Source organism: Daktulosphaira vitifoliae, unplaced genomic scaffold (genome assembly GCF_025091365.1).
Source record: "Daktulosphaira vitifoliae isolate Bord-2020 unplaced genomic scaffold, ASM2509136v1 Scaffold_1, whole genome shotgun sequence".
Classification (NCBI taxonomy): Eukaryota; Metazoa; Arthropoda; class Insecta; order Hemiptera; family Phylloxeridae; genus Daktulosphaira; species Daktulosphaira vitifoliae.
Window position 1 is genome coordinate 66,976,351 of NW_026099572.1, and position 23,014 is coordinate 66,999,364.

The window sequence follows — 23,014 nt, forward strand, 5'->3', positions numbered from 1 at the left end:
AGTTGAACTAACTTTTATATAGTTTATTTTTTCAAATATTTGTTTTTTTTTATGTGAATTAATAAAAGGATCTCTCAATTATTTTTTAGGAAATAAGTTGTTTTTAAAAATTATAATTTCTGTTATAATCAATTTTTATTACAATAAAATTAGTTATATAAATAATATATACTTTTAAAATTATGTTTTATAATTGAATATAGTTAAAATAAAATAAGTCATACAAAGTATGTATTTTATTTTTTACTTTTTTTAATTGATCCATAATTTTTTATTATATCTAAAGAAGTTTTATTCTTTTTAGTCGTTAATTTTTTATTAGTTTTGGAAGTTCTTATCATAGTCTTAGGTAATTTAATAAGCTTTTCTTGATTTTTCTTGATTTCTAAGTCTTGTTTTAATTTATTCTTTAAAAGTTTGTAGTTTAAGCATTCTTTTCGTCTAGGTTTTGCTCCTAATTTAATAGCTAACTGTTCTTTAGCCTTACAGTTGTTTGCACTAAAGCGATTAGTAAATTTAATTACTTCATGTTGTAATTTTTTTATATTAAATTGATCATTTTTTGTCTGAGGTTCGTCAAAAGTATTAACATCATGATTTTTAAGATTTTTTTTTGAGCGTTTTTTAGATTTAAGTTGAATTACTTCTAGTTTAGGTTGGTTAATTTTTAACCTTGATGATAGAGTTTCTACTTGTAATGATTCCATATCCAAACTGAAACAATTTAAAATAAATGTTTATTAGACACATTTTTTATAAACAATCTTCTTTTATAATATAGGTTAAAAAAAGTTGGGTCATGTTTTATTTAAAAACTTTTTTTCCCAAGAGATTTTTCGATACTCATTTCAAATTTCAATATTTTTACATTTATTTCATATAAATACTGCTAATATTATTAAATTTAATAAAAGAAGAAAAACACCAAGCCCATTTTTAATGATTGTTTACTTTTTTATCCTATTACATATCATAATTTAACAAATTTTAATATTATTTTTCTTTTTTATAATAACTTAAATAATTATAATTCATAAAATCTGAATACATTCTACAACAAAAAAGAACACAGTCTTGTCTTTATTTATTGGTTTTAAAAATTTAAATAAAATAAATTTAATAATTACAATTTTTTTTACTTATTTTTATCTCATGCGTAAAGATTATATTAACTATGAATGATGCAAAAAACAATATTTTAGTATTTCTTATATACATATTATATATTATAATATACATGTACATATTGAATACATGATATTGATATAATTACTAACAACAACAAAAATATAAATAAAAAAAGGTTATGAAGATCAATTTTACCATTTTTAAAAATACTGTTAATTATACTATAACCACAATTAAGGATTATTTAAAAAAAAATGTTTTTTTTTGAGTTATATTTTAGTATTAAAGTAGTAATTTTGTAAAAACTTAAATTATAACAAATGTCATGCAAACAAATAAAGCTAAGTGTACTAGTATATTTTAAATTTTTTCTCTTAAGACAGGGAGATAGATAACTATTTAAACTCATGAAAAATCATGAATAAAGATACTAACAGCAAGCTTCATTCAACATAAGTGCTTATCAGTAACTACAGAATTAATTTATATAAACAGATTCCCACATTTAGAAGTTGGTATACCAAAGCTTCTTTGTATTTAAAAATAGCCCAAACATTTTTATTATAACTACATAATAAATAAATAAGGGTTATCAACAATTAATCAAAGCCCCTTAAGAGACTGAATTTTTTACTATGAGTAAAGCAGTACTTCCTTGTGGATTCTCTAATTATACACTAGACTATACTTTTTTAATTCAGTATTGATAAATTGAAGAGCTCATTCTGCTTTAATATTCATAAAATATTACTCATTATAATTGGGCAACCTCAGGATTTATTTTTTAAATTAACATCAAATATGTGATAAACAAACATAGACCTTGTTTAATTCTAAGCAGAAAGAAATTTTATTCTGTTAATTTAAAAAAACTACAGAAGTAATAAATTTTATGAGCATTTAATTTGCTAATATTAATATCTAATTGAATTAAAGTTCAAGAACATGTCAAAAAAAATGTTCTGGTACATTTACTCTCATAAATTGTTTATTTAGGAAAGTTGTTTCGTCTAAAAGTTTAGGACACTTTCAAAAAACTAATTTTTTTTTGAAATTATTATTTTTAATAATATAAAATTTATATATTAAATTTACATAAAAATTTAAATACCAGTTTTTCTAATTTATAATTTAACCAATATTAGAATGTAAAATATACAATTTAGATCCATTTCATAAATTCTTTTTGAAATTTTATTCGAAATAAACAAATTATAATGAATATTATAATATAATAATATTATAATGTGTGATTAAACAAAAAAAAGTGACTAAATCCCTTTTATAAATAAACAATTCACGCGACGTTAAAATAGTACCTTACCTAATATCTTGAAATTAGAATTTTCAAAATTTATCAGTTAAATCAAGGTAAATAAACCTAGTAAAAAAAATTGTGTTTTAATAACTTTTATACTAAACAATCATATCAATTCACAGTAATTGATATGAGTAAATTTAATTTCAAATTAAATATAATTAAAAACAATTTTAAATATAACCTAAATGCAGGAAGTTCTATTTATTTAATGTTTGTTATCATTTTTATTCACAGATAATAATTATCTATGTTATTACACGATTATCAAACCATGGTTTATAAAGATGGTAACATGTTTTCAATTTTCTGATTATTTTTACCGTGTTAACAAGAAATTTTCTAACCAAAAAATAATAATTTTAGTACTCTTTGACTATATTTTCATTATATTATTTTTATACCGCACTTTTAACTTGGTATTATACAAAATGTGAGGAATAACGATTTATAAAGATGTTCATTCTTGTACTCGACGTCTCTTTGACTATTTAAAATAAAAACGTATTAAATTTTATGAACAAAATTTAATTTAATTTAATTTCATATACCGTTAGAGTATTGGCTAATAAGAATTAAAATATAAACATTTCAATATGTAAGTATTAATCTAAAAAAGTTAGAAACAACTAAATGAATTTAATTAGCACTTAAATAATAGTTATGTCTCTTTATACAGCTCAAGATTGTTGACTGTAGACACCACCCATTTATATTTTAATCATATTATTTTTGTATTGTTTATTCGCCCAAACAGTTATAGTTAAAAGCGATTTTCATTACCGATAATTTTCTAAAATAAGTATTTTGTCAAATAACAAGTTTTTTTTAGCTTTATCAATGAGAAAAATTAATTCTTTTTTTGATACTTTAAACCTATTATTTATTATTTAAATACGGTTTTGTGACATGAGAATCAAAAGTTCTTAATAAATTAGATTAAAGAGGTTTTTGATTTTAATGTCTGTTATTTATTATCTCCATTAAAAATAATATTTTAAATAAAATATCTCTAATTTCAAAATTTTGAAAAAAAATATTAAAATTTGTTTTAATAGTGATGAATAATAAAAAATATGGTTTCATCATAGACATAGTCTAAGAAGGCAATAATTTTTTTTTTCAAAAAAAAAATCATTGGAATTACTGGATCAAAAGTTATAAGCGGTGTTAATAAAATCTGAGACACTGCATATTTATAGACTTATAATTCTCTGAAATATTTTCAAACTAAAATCAGTTCCTTAAATTGTCAAATTTTTAAATTATTATAACTTATTTTAATTATTACTTGTTATTTTATTATGAGTTCTAACTTTAATGATTTGCTTTTATTTCAAGGGAAAATGATTTTAGTTACGTATCGCCTTTTAATTACCAAAATGACTGTAATCAACCATTTATTTCTTCTGATGAATTCATAGAAGCTTATTTAAATGAGGATACTACACCAAATTCTAAAATTGTCGATAAGGTAAGTAAAAAATTGTTATTTAATTTCAAATTTGTTTGAATATGATGCGTATTTTTTATTTGTCTAAAAATAAACATTTTCTATGATTATAATCATTTATATATAATACACTTGGTATATATATATCAGTGAATGAGGTCTTACTGAAAAATCGCGGATTTCACCAAAGAATCGCTGAAAAAAACACGTATGACGATTGTCCATGCCCGTCGTATAAGTCGACCAAAATGGACCTAACAATTGGCAGCAACATTGTTAGAATCAAGTATAGATTTATCTATACTTGAATAGCATCCCTTAGTCATAAGAGATGTCATTGCGATACAGAAGGCAACGGTAAACCACTGTATTAATTTTCCCAAACATCAAGCAATGAAGGTCAACAATAGGAATGATATAAAACGAGACGATGGGATTCGGAACCCGGAGTTCAGCAGGGGGAGACAGAGCATGGCTTCCTAGGTCATCAGCCAGCAAAATCCATGCCAAAGCAAAAAACAAAACATTGAAAATAAAATCAAAAATAAAACTATTCCAACTAAAATAGAAACGTGGAACATAAGAACGTTGTTAAGACCAGGAAGATTTGAAGAACTTAAACAAAAGATGACACTTAAACAGCTTGATATTTTAGAAGTGTGTGAAATTAGATGGGGTGACAATGGAGATTTCTAGAGTGATAATTTTCGAATAATACATAGTGGAGATAAACAAGAAAAAAACGGTGTTGGAATACCATTAAACAAAGAATGGGGAATGCAAGTAGAAAATACCTAACATGTGAATGATAGAATATTACTAATAAAATTAAAGACATCCACAGTAAACATGATAGTCATCCAGGTATACTTTCCAACCTTGAATAGTGGAGACGACGAAATCGAACAAGTGTATGATTCTCTAGATGAACTACTAGGAATAATTCGAGATAGCGATAACGTAATTATTATGGGCGATTTCAATGCGGTAGTAGGAGAAGGACAAGACAATCAAATTGTAGGCAAACATGGCTTAGGAACAAGAAACATCCGAGGCGGAAGATTAGTCAATTTTTGTAAGCAGAACAATTTTCTAGTTACCAACACAATATTTGAAGTACCAAAATGAAGACGCTATACATGGGTAGCTTCAGGGGATACTAATCGTTATCAAATTGACTATGTGTTAACAAAAATCCGTTTCAAAAACTAAATAATGACAAGTCACAGTTTTCCTGGCGCGGAAATCGATAGCAATCATAAGCTTGTAGTGATGAAGTACAAAATAATACACAAGAAAATAACAAAGCGACCCAAATGTAAAATATGGGACATAGAAAAACTTAAAAATGAAAAAAAAAACAAGAGTTTCAAAACAAGGGTTATAACAGCGTGATAGCTGATGGTATCAACCCACCATGGGAAAAAGTGGTTAACAATATTCGGCAATCTGCTGAAGAATCAATCGGATTTAGAAAACTAAATCCAAGGAAACCATTCATAACGAATGAGATAATGGACTTAATAAAATACCGCAACAAATTAAGGAAGACTGATGATTCGATGTATAGAATAATAAAGAACCGTATTACCCAAAAGTGCAGAGATGAAAAGGAGAAATGGATAGATATAACATGTGAAAACATTAAAGCAAATATGACTGCAAATAGAATAGACAAAGCATATGGAATGATTAAACGATTGTCAAGATTACCGAAGCCAAGAAGCAAAATTGTTAAGGATATGAATGGACAACTGATTCTAGATGAAGGTGGCATAGTGACGAGATGGAAAGAGTACATAGAAGATTTGTATGAAGGTTGTATAGGAAAAAATGACATAAATATTGAAAATATAAGTAAGTCAAACAGAGAAGACATAGGGCCAAATATAACAAAAAGCGAATTTATTACAGCACTAAGTCAATTGAAACAAGGTAAAGCGGCAGGAGTAGATGACATCCCGGTAGAACTATTAAAAAACGTCGGAAAAGATACCGAGAATAAGCTATTTGAAATGATTGAGAAAATGTATAGGGATGTCAACATTCCGGAGGACTTTACCAAAAGCAAAATTATACTTATCCCTAAAAAAGGGAATTCCACAGAATGCAAGAATTACAGAACAACAAACCTCTTAAAACATGCGTCCAAAATACTTCTTATCATCATAAAAAATAGGAGCTTGATGAAGACCAATTCGGGTTTAGACAGGGAGTTGGTACAAGAGAAGCAATTTTAGCTCTAAGGGTAATCACCGAAGGAGGCTAAATGTAAATAGAAATATATTTATTAACTTTTATAGATCTAGACAAAGCCTTTGATACAGTTAACTGGGCTTTATTGATGAACTCTATGAAAAGAACTCGAATAGATTGGAGGGACAGAAGAGTAAGATATTAAGAGACCTCAAGGTCTTACTCTTCTGAAGGTCAAGAGACCTTAATAGAGGTAGGAGAACATAGTGCAACAGCCAAAATTAGAAGAGGGGTAAGACAAGGATGTTCCTTATCACCTTATCTGTTCAATTTATTTGTAAAAGAAATCATAGACAAGTATAAGAGAAACTCTAAAGGAATAAGCATAAATGGAGAAAAGATACACTGTATACGATTTGCAGATGATATTGCTTTAGTGTCTTAATCGGAAAAAGACATGCAAAAATCTCTAACTACCCTCACTAAAATATTGCAGGAGTATCAAATGAAAATAAATGCAAACAAAACAAAGACAATTTTGGTGACTAAAGCAAAAGAAATTCCTTTAGTGAGGTTGGAAATAGATAATAACTTAATTGAACAGGTTTATAATTTAAGTATCTAGGAAGTACGATTACTAGCGATGGTAGATGCTCAATAGAAATTAGACAAATAATAGCTATGGCAAATAGAGCATTTATGCAAAAACGGCAGCTACTTACAAACAAAAAACTTAATATAAAGATGAGAAAAAATTTTGTCAAATGCTATGTATGGAGCGTACTACTATATGGCTGTGAAACATGGACCATCAATGGACAAGACAAGGAGAAGTTGGAAACCATGGATATGTGGACATGGAGAAGGTTGCTGAAAGTCAGCTGAACAGAAATGAAAAGTAACGTAGATGTATGAAACCAATTAGGGGAAAAAAGAATTCTGTTAAACGCCATAAAAGAAAGAAGTGGAAAAATGTTCGGTCACCTATTAAGGCATAATTCGTTTATAACAAATATATTTGAAGGACGAATAAATGGACATAAAGATAGAGGTAGACCTAGGAAAGCATATATAGAAGAAATGATAAGACAAGCTGACTGTAGTCGATACATAGACATAAAAAAAATTGGCTTTTAACAGAAAAGAATGGAGAACCAGATTTTCAACGACAAAGCAAGGCCTTTAGTAGAGAAGAAGAAGAATATGGAGGTCTTCATACAACATTTAAATATTTTTTACCCATCGATTAAATTCACATATGAACAGGAAGTAGAGGGAAAATTACCTTTTTTGAATTTATTAGTTAAAAGAGCAAAGAGGGGACTAAATTTTGAAATTTATCGAAAACCACGCACACGTTCAGATACATTCCAAACAAATCGAACCACAACTGACAACACAAATTAGCAGCATTTAATAGTATGTTGTACAGTAATTAATAATCCGATGAATAAAATAGATTTTGATAAAGAACTGTGAGTTATAAGAGAAATAGCTAAATTTAATGTTTATAATAAAAACATAATTTCAAAATTAGTCCGAACACAAAAGTGGAATAAAGAAAGGAGGGCAGTCAGTATACTCGATAGCGTGAGGGAACAAAAAGTAATTAGATCATCCATTTTATATTATCCGGGAATCTCAAATGGACTAGCTAAAATTTTTAAGAATTTTATGTAGGGCAAACAAAAAGAAATATAGGAATCAGGTTTAAAGAGCACTTAAGAAACATTAAAAATCAAGAAGTTGAGAAATCTCCAGTGGCTGAACATTTATTGACACATAATAGCTCCATTAAAGCTACTAAACTAATTAAAAACGTAAATAATTACAAAGAACTTAACATAAGGGAGACAATAGAAATGTTTAATAATAAAAAAACAATCTAATTGGGATCTTGGCCGACTGAAAAATTCACTACAACTTGTGTAAACTGGCAAAATGTGATAATATTACTTAGTGATAAGGTTACTAAGGGTATATAAGGGAGTTTTTTCTAGTCGGGGTATCAGTATGTGTTTAACGTTGATAATTGAAACATTAATTTTAAGTAAACTAGCCACAAGTGATCAATTTTTATTATATAATATTGTATCCTTCAACAACGTATTTTAGCTTCAATGTAAAGTTAAGAAAGTATTAATTTTACTATAATGTGTTTTTGTGTCTGTCGCCACTTTTTTTCAGCTCTCACTGAACCGATTTCTTCCTATGATTTGTTAATAGATTACAAATTGTATCTAGTTGAAAACATTGTCCTTTTTCTTTAAATTGAAAAAAAATTATGGCTTTTATTATCGGTAAATTTATTTTTAAAAAATAGAAATACTCCGGACTTTAAACACATGTCAAATTAAATCTTATGCTATTCACTGTAAGTTAAAAAATTTGTCCCAATGCCTTGTCTTTATTATATTATTTAACCCAAGTATTAATTTGTTGTAAAAAATCAATATTTTTTGTGTTGTTACAATTTCTATTTCAATATTTTAGTATTTTATATATTTATTTATATTTTATGTCGAACAGTGTAGTATTTAACCCTCTATTTATAAAAAAAAAAAATTATAAAAATGGTAGTTTTAGATATTTTTAAAGAGACTTTTGTAACTTTAAATATTAATCTAATATGTATATTAAATGGCAGTGGACTAACTTTTCTTAAATTATGTTCTAGCTACCAATGGGGTATATAACGAAATATATGGTGATTCTTTTAATAGCTTACCCTATAGCTATTCTTATTCACTCGTTTACTCTTAAAATAATATTTATGTTAAGAAAATTATATTTAATTTTATATAATTCTTGATTTATTAAATATTACTTTTTTTTTAATTCTTCCCTAATGTCTTATAAAGGCGTCAACTATTTTTAATGGTAACATACATATTAAACTAGGTAATAAAATATTAAATTGTCCTAAATGTGAAAATTACTAGTTGAAAACAATTTTAGAAATATTACTTCAGAAGTTATAACTATTTTAAAATATTGAATAGAGGTGATGTGTTGGTTATGTTATTTTTATCATTACGCATTACTCTAAATTACTCATTTCTCAGAGTAATATGTTATAATAAAAATAACACAACCCAAAATTTACCCTCACTCTGTATTTTAACATGATTATAACTTCCGAAATAATGTGTCAAAAGTTGTTATCGACAAGTCATTTTGTTATAAAGTGAAATTTCTTTACAGAGGGCCCAAAAAAAAAAAAATGATTATCGCGTATTACGGGCGAACATGATACGATCAAAATTTTATTGTTCGATGAACGTGTACGTTTTGATAAATGTGTGTGTTCAATAAACGTTTATATTCCACAATATCTATAACTATTATTATATTTTTTATTAATATATGGGTGATTCACTTATCATTAATTAATAAATAATTAATCGAAAATAAAAATAATGTTAATAATATTTTTACTAGTTTCTTTTAGTTCAACGTTTCTCTTAATTTATCAATCGTAATATTTTAAAGTAGGTTTATCCCTTATATCTCATAAAGGTGTCAATTTTTTTTTAAATGGTCCCATACATATTTAACTAGCTTATAAAAAAGAAAATGATCTAATTAAGAAAATAACTCAGTCAATAGAGAAGTGCTATGGAATGCACTCATAATCTCGAATACCGGGCAAAACAGTGAAAATGATCAAACTATACATGGATAAAACGAGATGTATTATTAAATTCAACTAACATATGTCAGATGAATTTGAAGTTAAGACGGGACTCCGGCAGGGACATACATTATCCCCAGTACTCTTTAATATAGCGCTGGAAACGGTAGTAAAGAAAAGGAAGAGGAAATATGATGGGTTAAACTTGGAAGATAACATAAGACAATGCGGAATTTTAGCGTTTGCAGATGATATTATCATATTAAGATCAAATAAACAATAAGTAATAATAGGTACTAAGGAGCTAATAAAAAATAGCCAAGCTATCGGATTACAAATCAACAAATCAAAAGCTAAATACAGTCGACTCTCGTTAATTCAAACCTGCGATAATTCGAACCTCTCTATAATTCAAAGTTATCACGAGTTCCTTATAAAATCTCTTTATATTTCGAACTAAATCAATACATTTTTATGCACTTGGTAATTCGAACGGAAAAATCATTGCTATATAACAAAACAACGCGTTAATTCGAACTCATTGGCGTCCAATACTCGACAATTCAAAGTTGTAGAGTGAAAGAGGTGGAATGGTTGTATGTAGTACATTTTGCGACATGTTCAAATTTGTATCAATGTACACGAGTCTTTGTTTTTGTTATGATTAGTTTGACTATTTAATACATTTAAAAGTTTGTGTTAGTTATGAACCCTAGAAAGTATAAATCTTTGATGATTGCTGAAAAGAAGAAGTTAATCGAAAAAGGAGAGGAAGGTGAGAAGATGTTGCAAAAAGATTTAAGATTCCTCTAAGTACTCTCTCAACTATAATAAAGCACAAGGAGAAAATTAATACTGCTCAAACTGCTGGAGTACGGAAAAGAACTACTAAAGGTGAATTTTCTCGTCTGGAAAAAAGCCCGGTTATTTAGCTAAGACAGTGTAGAGGACAAAAAGTGTCTATTAGCGGAAACTTATTGAAAGAAAAAAGCAAAAAAGTTCGCGTCTATTCTAAGAATCAAAAACTTTGCGGCAAGTGAAGGGTGGCTTACAAATTTCAAAAAGAGAAATGGAGTTGTGTTTAAAAAAGTTTTTGGGGAAAGTAGAAGTATTGATGATGCAGATTAGGACGGTAAATTGAAGATTTTGGTTGAAAACTCATGTCCGAGACATTTTTAATACTGATGAAACTGGCCTATTTTTCAAATGTTTACCGGACAAGACGCTTACTTTTAAAGATGAAAAATGTTATGGGGATAAAAATAGTAAAGAGAGGTTGACAGTTTTACTTGCAGTAAATATGGACGGATCCGTAAACTTAAACCCTTAATGATAGGAAAAGCAATGAAACCGCAATGTTTCAAAGGAGTGAAATCGTTTCCTACTGATTATTGTGCTAACAAAAAAGCTTGGATGACGACAGAAATTTTTAACAATTGGCTTTTAACAGTTAATGGGGACATGAAACGACAAAAGAGGAAAATTTTACTATTTTTAGATAATTGCACTGTCCACATCAGTCCTCCTTCATTGTCCATCGTAGAACTCTACTTCTTTCCGCCAAATATAACTTCCAAATTGCAACCATTGGACCAAGGGATCATCCATAATTTTAAGACGTTCTATCGCAAAGAAATTGTTAAGCTCGTTTTAGAATCTCTCGACAAGCAGCTAATTGCAAATATCACGGTTCTGACAACTATTTTACAGATTGACAAGGTATCTAGAGCTGTTCTGTTACACCTCTAACGATTCCAAACTGTTTCAAAAAATCCGGTTTCTTAAAAGAAGATCAGAAAAATCTTCCAATACTTATGGATGATGAAGAACCACCAATAAAACCATTAGTTGACATCAGCGGTGTGAGTTTATCTGACTTTGTTCAAGTGGATGAAGATGTTGATATCTCAGGTTCACTAACCGATTGCGAAATTTTATTTGCGACAGATACGAATGAAAAAAGTAACGATGAAGATGAAGACGATACATCAGAACCTTTGGCAGAGGTATCAGTTAAGGAAGCAAGATCCTCATTCGATACCTTACAAAGCTTCTATCTACAAAACGAAAGTGATGAAAAAGCATTTCAGATACTTTTCTCTTAAAAAAAGTTATTGAGCAGTCTGAGCAGCAGCAATGTGCTTTGAAGCAAACCAGTATAACAGAGTTTTTTCGAAAGATTAATTAATTTACATTATGAATACATGTATATACACGAATGTACCTCTGAACTTTTGACATTGTTATAAAATAGCAGTTAATAAATAATAATTGATCAATACTTAATAATTCGAAGTTTTATTTATTTTCTCTCACAAATTTTGAATCATTTGATATTTCAAATACTTGATAATTCGTAATATTTTAAAAGTCCCTCGAGTTTCGAATTAACGACAGTCGACTGTATATGGTAATATCAAGACAAGAAAATCATGGAAAACATATAGAAGTTGAGAATTTTATGTTTGAAAGGGTACAAAGATTTAAATATCTGGTTGTTACAATAAATAACAAAAATAATAATCACGAAGAAATTATATAATTTTATATAATTACGAACCACGAAGAAAATATAAGCACTACTGTAGCGAATAAATGATATAGGTTAACGAGCATATATAAATCAAAACAAGTATCAACTAAATCGAAAATTACACTATACAAAATAATTATCAGTCCAGTTCTTTTATATGCTTGTAAAACATGGCCAACGGCCAAAGGAAATGTAGACAAAATTGCAATCTTTGAGAGACGAATATTATGAAAAATATATGGGCCAAAAAGAAATAATATCACATAACAATATGAAAGTAGAAGTAATATAGAATTACAACAGCTATATAAAGAACCGGACATAGTAGCAGTATTACAATATAGAAGAAGAATCGCATTGGCTGGTTACGTATGGAGGTCAAATAGCCTAATAAAAGCGGTATTAAAATAGAAACTCCTTGGAAAAAGACCACTAGGCAGACCAAAACAAAGATGAATAGATAAAGTAAAAAAGACTTTTGAAGAAATTGTAATAAAAGATATGGAAACAGTAGCACAGGATTGAAGCTAATTTGTGTTGCGGTAATGGGACTTAATTGCCTTTGAAAAACCGAAGAAGAAGAGAAGATTAATTAAGTGGTTCATCATAAGTGAATCATTCTGTATAATATAATTTATGTAAATAAAAAATAAATATTATCTATCTATACTTTTATTTATAAATTATAATAGTAAATAATAAAGTATATTTTATATTACAATTTAGCACTGTATTTTCGAAAGTTAAAATATTGTTATTGAAACACGTTAAATAATTTTATTTGTACATAAAATTTTTTAAAAAATTAAAAAAAAAAAAATTGATGTATTTTTACCCCATATCTTCAATATCAAAATATTAAAAAACTTACATTATTGATTTCAGTTATCATAAGGCCATTTTATATTTCGCGACAATAGAATAAGAAAGTTAATAATAATAAATTTGATTAATTTCAATTGAAAATAAAATTGTTAGGTGATTATTTTTGTGTTATTCCAATACAAACTTAATATTCTATCAGTTGAATGACTTTGAAAGAAATTTCACTTCATCCACGCGTACACGTATCACTCACTGATTTATTTTATTAGCTAGTTAAATATGTATGTTGTTGACATTAAAAAAATATAATGTACAAACTTACATGGTATAAGGGATGAATTAAAAAACAAGCACTTATAATTTAATAATTTAAAAATACCAAAAATAATTTTCATAATATAATTATTATTTTAAGATTTATCTAATGGTTTAAGATAAAAGAGCCAGCATGTATATAACAACTTTATAACTGTTTATAATTTTTCCGAAAAAATTACTGCAATAATTATTTATATATTATACTAAAAAATCATATACTTGTTACCAGGATATAAATAAGAAAATAAAAGTTCATGTTGCTTTTGGAGTTCAATAATTTATTCAAAAAATTAAACACTATTTACAGATTTGCTGAAGCGTTTTTTAAGTGTGATTTTAATCATTGTCAGATATCATTTATACTTGTCTCAACTATGCCGCGATCTCATTGGCTGGGTTATTTTTTATTATATGTTTTTAATAATAAAATAAATATAAATAATTTTTTTTATTCAAAATTTAAAAGTAGCTATATTTTTAGCATTTTTCTTTAAAGAAATGTTGAGTGTTCAAGTGTCGATACAAATTTAGAACAAGTACTTCTTAAGTTATATGTAAAACTAATGGTTTGTGATGTCGTGGTTTTATTATAATTAGTGTGGCGTGGTATAGTTGGGACAAGTATAGATGATATCTGACTGTGATTAAAAATACTGTCGTAAGAAACACTCCAATTCAAATCTGTAGATATTGTAGAAGAGAAGTCGTCTGGACAATTTTTTTTTTTAATGTGTAGTACGTAACATAAGCTTTAGTTTAACATATATTTAAAGAACGAGTATTTTTGGAACATTTTCAAAAGTTAAGTTGAAAAAATTGATTTATGTAAAAAAGTTTCTATTAAATTCGCCCCTATGAGCAGGAAAAGGGTCAGGTTTTCAAAAAAATTATATCAATTGAAAGGGAAATACCTAAGGATTCTATATTAAAAAAAATTATTTTCATTTTTTCATTTTTGAAAAAGAAATGGCAGTTTTAAGTTAAAAAAATGTTAAAATTTTCCGATTTTAATAATTGTAATTTTTGGGTTTGGGTTGGGTTTTGGTTATAGTAAATACCTTCTTAACTTCGTATCGAAGCTAAAAGTTAGTGGAGTTGTTTGGTAGATTTGTTCCAGCCGATGTAAACATATATATATTTATATTTATATATAAATAATATTAAAGCTAGTCATGAAGATATGACAAATCCAATAACTTTCAATCTATTTATCATTTCATTGAATTTTTTTTAATAACTAATGCCTTCTTAGACTACTTTAATGCTTATTTTTTATTATTTATTAGTAACAAGAAAATATTTATTTTTATTCTTTTCAAAATTTTAAAATAGTCATTTTTTAGTCTTTTTAGTATTAATAACATTTTTTAGATACGGATTTATTGAGTTACAAGCATTTGAATCTTTAAATGTAATCTAAAAAAGCAATAATTAATTTTAAAAAATCTCTTCAACGAAATTATAGATGGATTGAATCTCATTAGATTTGTCATGTCCCCGTTACTCACCTGTATGAATATTATTTTTTCTAAGCGTGAACTAAAAATATTATTTGCCAATACTTTATATTTTATGTCTTTTTTAAATATTTTTCGTCCAGATCTGGGCTGCTGAATTGTAATTGCACCCGGATCAATCGGACCTCATATAATAATTTGCTATTCTGTTACTATACTGCTTTTCCTATAGGGTAGAATTTTATCAGTTTATTGGAAAAATGATGTTTTAGGAGCTGCTTCATACGATATAGAATCATCTGAGGTATCTAAATAAAAAAATTTATTATTACAATAAGAATATTTTATTATGATTAAAACTAAGGAGGAATCGAAACATTTTAATGTCATTAGTATATATAGTTCAATATTTACTGTTTACTGACATATGATTTACTAATTTGATAACTATTTACGTATTTCATTTTCTAAAAATCATAAACCGATGTTGAAAACATACATTATCAATAAAATTATAAAATTTGATATAAATCGTAATATAACTTAATAACTTGACCAGCCAAAAAATGAATCATCCTCGACTATAATTCAAGGATTTCTATGATTTCGAAAGTCGAATATAACCGCCAAACCCTTCCCTAGTTATGACATTGCCATAAACAAATTTATCATCTTAATTCTAAGTGAAGCGAATAATGTAAAGATTTTACAATTATGTTTATTTAACATCTTAATGTAGTAATTAAAAAAAATTTTAGTGATAATGAATTGTAGGATTAATATCATATACTCAAATAGTAAACAAATTTTGGGGGTGCTATTAAAATTTTTAAAGGTGATAAGTAGCCAATACACCCTCCTATTAGCGTCTATGCTATACATTAACTTAGTTGATTGTTAATGTATACAATAGATACTTTATTATCTATATCATTATCAGTGTCGAGTTCAGAAATTTTTTCTAAGAAGGCCTTATGCATTGATACAACCAAAAAATAATTTTTTCCTAGATTATTATAAAATTACTCCAAAAAAAAAGACCGCTTATGTATACAAAATATGAATATAAAATTATTTTTCAACTTGATTTTTTATTCACTTATTTGAAATTTGATTTTTATTTCTAACCTATATTAAATTAAAGCTTTTAACGTTCCACGATCCCACTATGCTGTTTTTTTTTTTTACAATATTTGTTATAAAAAAGTTTGATATAGAGAACCACAAAATTCGTAAAAAAATATTTGTGTCGTACCTAGTTAAATTTTAAAGGCGGCTCTATCTCAAAATATCAACTCAACAGCAAATTGCTAGATATATCATCTTTTTAAGACTTCATAAAACAAACATCTTTAATACACAAAATTATAATGTCATATAAATTTTTAGTTGACAATTTTCATTAAAAAAATGTGTTAATTAAATTAAATTAATTCTTTAATTTTTTGTAAACTATAAATAATTAATTTTATTTTAGATACAAATTTTACATGAAATCATGGAGAGCAGCTTGTATTATAAAGTTATAAAGTCATTATTTTCTCAAATTAAACCTCGGTATTTACTTAATAATATTATGATTAATAATTTTAATAATAATAATTTCTAATGATATGTAAAAATTTATATATTTCAAATAAGTTTTACATTAATGATAGTTATCATATTTTAGTTAAAAAGCGTGTATTATTAAGGTATTAACGTATCGGTTTCCAAATAATTATTAATATATATTTACTAGCCATGGTTCAATAAGTTATTGATAATAATTTCATATATAATGATGTTTTTTTTGTTATCATAAAATTTAATTAATTAATATACATTTTATGATTTGTAATTGATTTTAAATAGTTTTAATATTTTCTATGAAATTTATCTTATAAAAAACATGTTGAAATTTATGATTTTTTCTTTTCTTTAATTTATATTGGATTGTTAAATATTATAGAAGGAACAAGTATGAGTAAATAAGACATTTATATTAATGGAGGATATTAAGATACTTTTGTTAGGAAAAGTCATATGTACATGCCTATGAGCGCTTATAGGAGATGTTTTAGACACTTAGAGCCTCATAATTTTGATAAATTTTATAAATTTATCTATATCAGAAATAGCATTAATAATGTGAATAATAATTAATGAAATTAATTATTTTAGATGTGTTATTGTAAGTTGTTTACAAGATGAAATATTTTTGAAAGTGTTAAAGCAATTAGCAAATAATGATAAAGTTAATCTGTATGCACGAGTTATAGATAATAATGAGAATACTACAATAAATAATATTGTTCATATTTTACCTAATAAATATTTTAGTGAGTTCATATTTTTCATTTTATTTTTCGTTTAGTAATTTATCATCAGAAGTAAAAAAAATTGATTGCCTTGAATTTTAGCTTCGATGCGAAGCTGAGAAGGTATTCATTTTACTATGATGTGTTTTTTTTATATTTTTAACTTTATAATGCTATAACTTTTTGAAAAATGTATGGATCAATATAATTCTTTTTTATGTAAATGCATGATGTCTTTACCTATCATTTTGTATATTTTTTTTATAAATCTGACTTTTTACCTGACTACAGGGGGGGATTCAAAATGACAAATTTTTCACAAAAAATTGACTTTTTCAACATAAATTTTGAAAGTGTTCCGGAAAGTCTGACACTTATATATATATATTAAATTAAAGCTAATGTAATCTACTTTATTATGTAAAAAAAAAATTTCGGACTTTATTTTGTCTTCACGGTGAAAATGGCTACCAAATGCTATTATTGTGTGAAAATTATCGATTTTATTTTTTACATTTTAAACTTTATAATGCTATAACTTATTGAAAAGTGTATTGATCAATATAATTTTTTTATGGGAAATACTATTTTTTAATAATCCCTTTTTCATTCGACATACTTTATCTTAATCAGAATTTTAATAAGGAACTAGTAGATCATGTAGCTTTTGGAATAATCCACCAATTTTTTAAAATTAAACACTATCTAAAGATTTGCATTGAAACGTTTTTTTTATAGTGATTTTAATCACTGTCAGATATCATTATACTTGATCCAACAATGCCACGTCACCACTTTACCGCGAACCCCTGTGCTGGGTTTTTTTTCTAATTATCCTACTTGTTTAATTATGGAACATTTAATTAAAATGTCAATTACATGAAAATATATCATTTATTTTGTAATTGTATATTTTAGGTTACAATTATAGTAAACAACTTATAATGAACATGCCACTGAAATCTATGCCAATTTCTCTAGAATCAAAAAAGCGGTATATTTCCAGCATAGTAGATTTATCAAATGAACTAACTGTTAGTGCTTTGGGTGCTTTATTATATTACATTGAAATACCTCATGTAAAAGTCGAATTGCAAATAATCGATAATGTTATATCATCACTCAAACCTCTTAAACTTGAAGGTCATGTTTGGTTAAGTGCTGGTACGTATGAATCATTGCAAATATTTACTGCCACTGAAAAACCATCAACAAGCATGGGAACATCTGCTATGATTTTATCATTAAAAGAAGAACGCAGTGTTTTAAGCGTTCTCAATAGATGCTGCAATCAAGCCTTAAGTTATAAGTATTTAAAAATGATATTGGCTCATCCAACCAACAGTATTGATGTGTTAATAGAGAGACATGAAGTCATTGCATTTTTTTTAATGCCTCAAAATGAAGCCATTGTCTTATCAATAATTAATTGCATAAAACGTTGTTATAGCATAGCGGTGAACAATTTTGTTAATAGAAATTATCTTCCAACTACATAATTTATTTAATTCTACATAAGTCTTTCAATTAAAGATTTTTATAAAACTTAATATTTAAAAAATGTATAGAATCATATTCACTACTGAAAATTTTCAATGGAGGCTAATACAAAAAAAAACTTATAAGAATTTTTTTAAGTAAATTTTAACTTAAAATGTAGTTTTATACTGGTCAATAAAGGGAACTTAATTATTTTAGCTACACTAATTACATTTATATTTGTTTCTTTTAATAAATTTTGTTTCAGCTATTTTTAAGCATATTATTTAGATAATTTAAATACAGCTTATTTGTAAAAATAATTATAAATATGGTCTATACACTTTTAAAAACTATAATAATAATACATTATTATACAGGGTGTTCAGTAAGTCAGGAAACGGGTTTCTATTGTTCTCATTGTTACAAACAATGGGAACAATATAAACCCGTTTCCTGACTTACTGAACACCCTGTATATGATAAGCTATATAAATGTTCAGTAAGTAAGGAAACAGGTTAATTGTTATAAACAATAAGAACAATAGAAACCTGTTTCATTACTTACTCAATAATCTGTGTATTAATCATACATATATTTTTCATTTTAGAAAATAATAAAAAAAATCAGTGGTTGTAATGATTCCGTTAAAGAATGGCAAAAATTATCACAAGTAAAAAAAGTTATTTTTTCATTAATTCTTATAAGGTTATTCATACTTAATCAGTTCAATTGTAAAAAAAAAACGAGTTCACTTTTATTATTTTTTCACGAATCCTCAAAAAATGTATTATTACACATTTGTAATTTGAAAGTAACAAAATAAGAAATTGTTCTCCTAATATTTCTAGGGGTCTCCAAAAATTAAATATTGTTAAACGATATTGAACAATGACGGATTATCATAGTTATATATATAGGATTTTTGTTAGCCGAGAGTTAAAGACTTTTTAAATTTCTTTTAATGTACTATTACTTTCGCCAAAGTAATAGTACTTTACTTACTAAAGTCATACTCTATAGTAATAATTAAATAATGATGAGGTGTGGTATGTAGCCCTTTTAAGCCCATTAGTAACCCAACCAAACCCATAAGTAGTTTTTCAATTTTTCTGATACTATTTCACTTTATAGTTGCCTAGTCAACGTGAAGTTGAGAAGTTTTAATAATAATATGACATTTTTTTCTATTACCCTAAAAAATTGAAATGTTACAATTGCATCTTTACTAGACATAAAATTTTTTATTATGGGATTTATGAATAGGGTTACAACAAATAATTTTTATTAGACTAAAATTATTTTTTCCCCACCTCAAAATATTTTGTTAGGGGTTCTATTTTTGAGCTTGGACTGATCATTGACGAATTTTTTAACACACTAAAACATTAGATTATGATTTTAGTGACTAATAGAAAATCGTATTTTTAAATTTTATTTTTTATCAGTCTAAATATCTTGCACTAACCGTATATCATCTAATCTAATGTCATTTTAAACCAATAATTATTAGGGTGATGTGTTAAATTACATTGGTGGTACTATACTTTTTATTAATTTTATTATTGATACTTAATAAAATGTATGATAACAACAAAATTTACTAATGAAAAATCTGTTATGGTTTATTCGATAGTATTTTTAATTTAATATTTCATGTCATTTTTTACAATGGAAGGTGAAATATATCAGTTGTATTGACGTATTGATTATTAAAATCGATCCAGCGAGAGCTGAGAATTTTTATGGATAGTCATAAAAAACAAACGCACACTATCACAAACCTTCTTAGCTTCGCATCGAAATTAATATTTAAAGTTTAATCAAGAAAATTTTCATGAATTAATAATTAATTTAAATTATATTAGCGTTTACAAAAATTCTGCATGAAAAATAAATTAGTAATTTTATATTATAAAATTGTCTAATAGACATAGGTGTAACTAGGGAACTGAGGTTTCAGCTCCTCAGTTGACAAATTAGATCTTTAAACATTTAGGAAATTTTGTAATAATATATTTAGTTATTTTAAAATATTCTGAGTTGGAGCAAAAATACTTTTAGCCCTTATGGGCCTTCATTAATTAAACTTAGAACAACATCTTTTGTTAGTCTAAAATTTTATACAAATGTCCTTTCAAACAAAACTACAGAAAATAACATATTATTAATGTAACTAGAAAATATATGTATATTACCATATTGTAATTAGTTTTGTGACATACCAATGAACAGATCTTCTGCTATATTTAATCTCATTGTGTGGTCATTATCTTGACTTTTTTCAATAATTTCTAAATTATTCATAACTTAAATATAATACATATTAAGATGTTACATTTTTGTAACCATTGATCCATTAGATTTTTCAAAAAGTTATAGAAATATAAAGTTAAAAATGTATAAAATAAAATAGAGAATTTTAATACAAAAATAACATACAGTTTCCACTTTCATCGTGAAACTAAAATGAAGTCCGAATTTTTTTTCCCGTAATAAAATATATTACATTAGCTTTAATTTAAGATATATATATAAGTGTCAGAGTTTCCGGAACACTTTCAAAAGTGTTCGGAAAAAGTTAATCTTTTATGAAAAATGTTGTCATTTTGAATCCCTCCTTATGGGCAGGTAAATGGTCAAATTTATAAAAAAAATATACCAAATGATAGGTAAAAAATCATGCATCTATAAAAAAAATTATATTGATTTGATTATTTTTAAAAAAGTTATGGCAGTTTTAAGGAAAAAAAAAATTGAAAAATTTTTGAAAATTTGCGATTTTTAAATTTGTAATTCTTTTGGAGATTTCCACCACTTACGGGGAACGAGGGAAATTTTTGAGGATAATGTCTTCGACTAGATACGATTTGTGGTCCTTTGACGTATCGCTTAAAGAAATCGATTCGGTGAAAAGTGGTAACAGACACAAAAACAAAAACTAATACCTTGTCAGCTTTGCATCGAAGCTAAAATATGAAAAATGATTTATTTTACGTAATTCTTATTATTTTTTAACGTATAAAATTGATGAGTCTTTATTTCTCAATCCGGTATTGTATACAAACGTTTATCATCCTGTTTTTACCAATTAATGTGATTTTATGCTAATATAATTTTTAATCATTAGACAGTTGTGAACGCTATTAAAATTGGAGAAATATGTGGAAAATACTCATTAAGTACAAAAATGTTTAGAAAGGTTATGAATATATTTTTTTTACTTTCGAATTAAAATTTGTAATCCAGAAGTCAACTATTACAAATACATTTTAAAAATAATGACATATGATGAAAATTCTTAATTAATGAACTTGGATTTATGATAGTTAACTTTTGGGCCAATAAAATATTGTAATTTATGACAATTACGTTTTAGATTAAAGAAGCTTTAACAACTAATTTATACGATATGTCTAATACAATGACTAATTTAATTGACTTTGAATCGTCAAAGAAATTTGGAAGGATTGTAATTAATTCTGGTTGGATTCCTAGTCTAGACGAAAGTAAATAATCAACATAATTTTGTTTCAAGAAAATAAATCACTCGCTTTACTTATACTTTTTATGCTATAACTACAATTTTAATATAGGAACTAGTTAACAATACTTATAATTTTGGTTTTTAAAAATCTTTAAAATGTAAACAAAACTATTAATTTATTTTAAATAGAAAAATTAAAAATGAGGAACGTCTCTACAACTTTTGAAGAGATTTGCATAGAAGAATTACAGAATTTACCTGTATATATCCAAAGTTGTTTTATCACCAAAAACCCAAATTTTGGTTTTCTCTTAGCTATACCTCTTTGGAAGACAATAGAAAAAAAGTTAAATGGTCAATATGAGAATAGTTGCTTTGATATACCAGGATTAAATTTTAAAGTAATTATAAATTTATGGCTCAATTATAATATTTTTATTTTATTAGTTTAATATTAAATATCTTATACTTAATTAATGAAATAAAATTTGTTTTATGTTTCTGTTGCTCATGAAGTATATCGATGAAAATAATATAGTATTCTACAAAACGACACGGTGTACAAGTTAGTTAATACACGTTATATCCTTAGATAAATAAAAAATTATTCTTAAAAAAGGGAGGTAACCTCTTATTGCTGTGCACGATAAAAAAAATAAATATTTAGTAGTACTGATGCATTTTATTATAAAAAAAAAAAATTTATATTCTAACCTTTAATATCATTTAAGTATACAAATATGTAGGCAATATAAAATGTATTAAAATAGGATTAAATCAAACTTTTAAAAGTAGGTCACTTGATTATACTTTATCTACTCCATTTTAGCTTCGATGCGAAGCTAAGATGGTATTGGTTTTACTATCATGTGTTTTTTTTTTTTT

At 26.0% G+C, this 23,014-nt stretch overlaps 2 protein-coding genes across 7 annotated transcripts in view; one reads left to right on the plus strand and one right to left on the minus strand.

Annotated features, from left to right (window-relative positions):
* Positions 1 to 38: 38 nt before the first annotated feature.
* LOC126895854 (uncharacterized protein C1orf131) lies at positions 39 to 2,629 on the minus strand. The gene is made up of 2 exons (XM_050668132.1): positions 2,453 to 2,629; positions 39 to 714 (listed from the first exon to the last, which is right to left on the minus strand). The coding sequence occupies exon 2, from the start codon at positions 705 to 707 to the stop codon at positions 237 to 239; it is 471 nt and encodes a 156-aa protein (XP_050524089.1). The 5' UTR covers positions 708 to 714; positions 2,453 to 2,629; the 3' UTR covers positions 39 to 236.
* Positions 2,630 to 2,828: 199 nt separating this feature from the next.
* The window catches only part of LOC126895828 (mutS protein homolog 5-like), a 36,006-nt gene continuing 15,820 nt past the window's right edge, over positions 2,829 to 23,014 (plus strand). Inside the window, exons 1-11 of one of the 6 annotated variants that reach the window (XM_050668083.1) lie at positions 2,830 to 3,044; positions 3,788 to 3,920; positions 15,095 to 15,166; positions 16,340 to 16,419; positions 17,026 to 17,183; positions 18,081 to 18,619; positions 19,253 to 19,315; positions 21,773 to 21,844; positions 22,022 to 22,151; positions 22,319 to 22,530; positions 22,646 to 22,694. In XM_050668083.1, coding sequence (XP_050524040.1) covers positions 3,043 to 3,044; positions 3,788 to 3,920; positions 15,095 to 15,166; positions 16,340 to 16,419; positions 17,026 to 17,183; positions 18,081 to 18,619; positions 19,253 to 19,315; positions 21,773 to 21,844; positions 22,022 to 22,151; positions 22,319 to 22,530; positions 22,646 to 22,694 — 1,510 coding nt within the window. In that variant the 5' untranslated portion in view covers positions 2,830 to 3,042. Of the gene's footprint in view, positions 3,045 to 3,787; positions 3,921 to 15,094; positions 15,167 to 16,339; positions 16,420 to 17,025; positions 17,286 to 18,080; positions 18,620 to 19,252; positions 19,316 to 21,772; positions 21,845 to 22,021; positions 22,152 to 22,318; positions 22,531 to 22,645; positions 22,695 to 23,014 lie in introns of those variants that run through there. The other 5 variants (XM_050668087.1, XM_050668085.1, XM_050668086.1 and 2 more) reach the window with 5 other exon arrangements.

Bases quoted from the DNA above. Each gene is read 5' to 3' on its own strand.
- LOC126895854 (XM_050668132.1), bottom strand. From the start codon at position 707: ATGGAATCATTACAAGTAGAAACTCTATCATCAAGGTTAAAAATTAAC.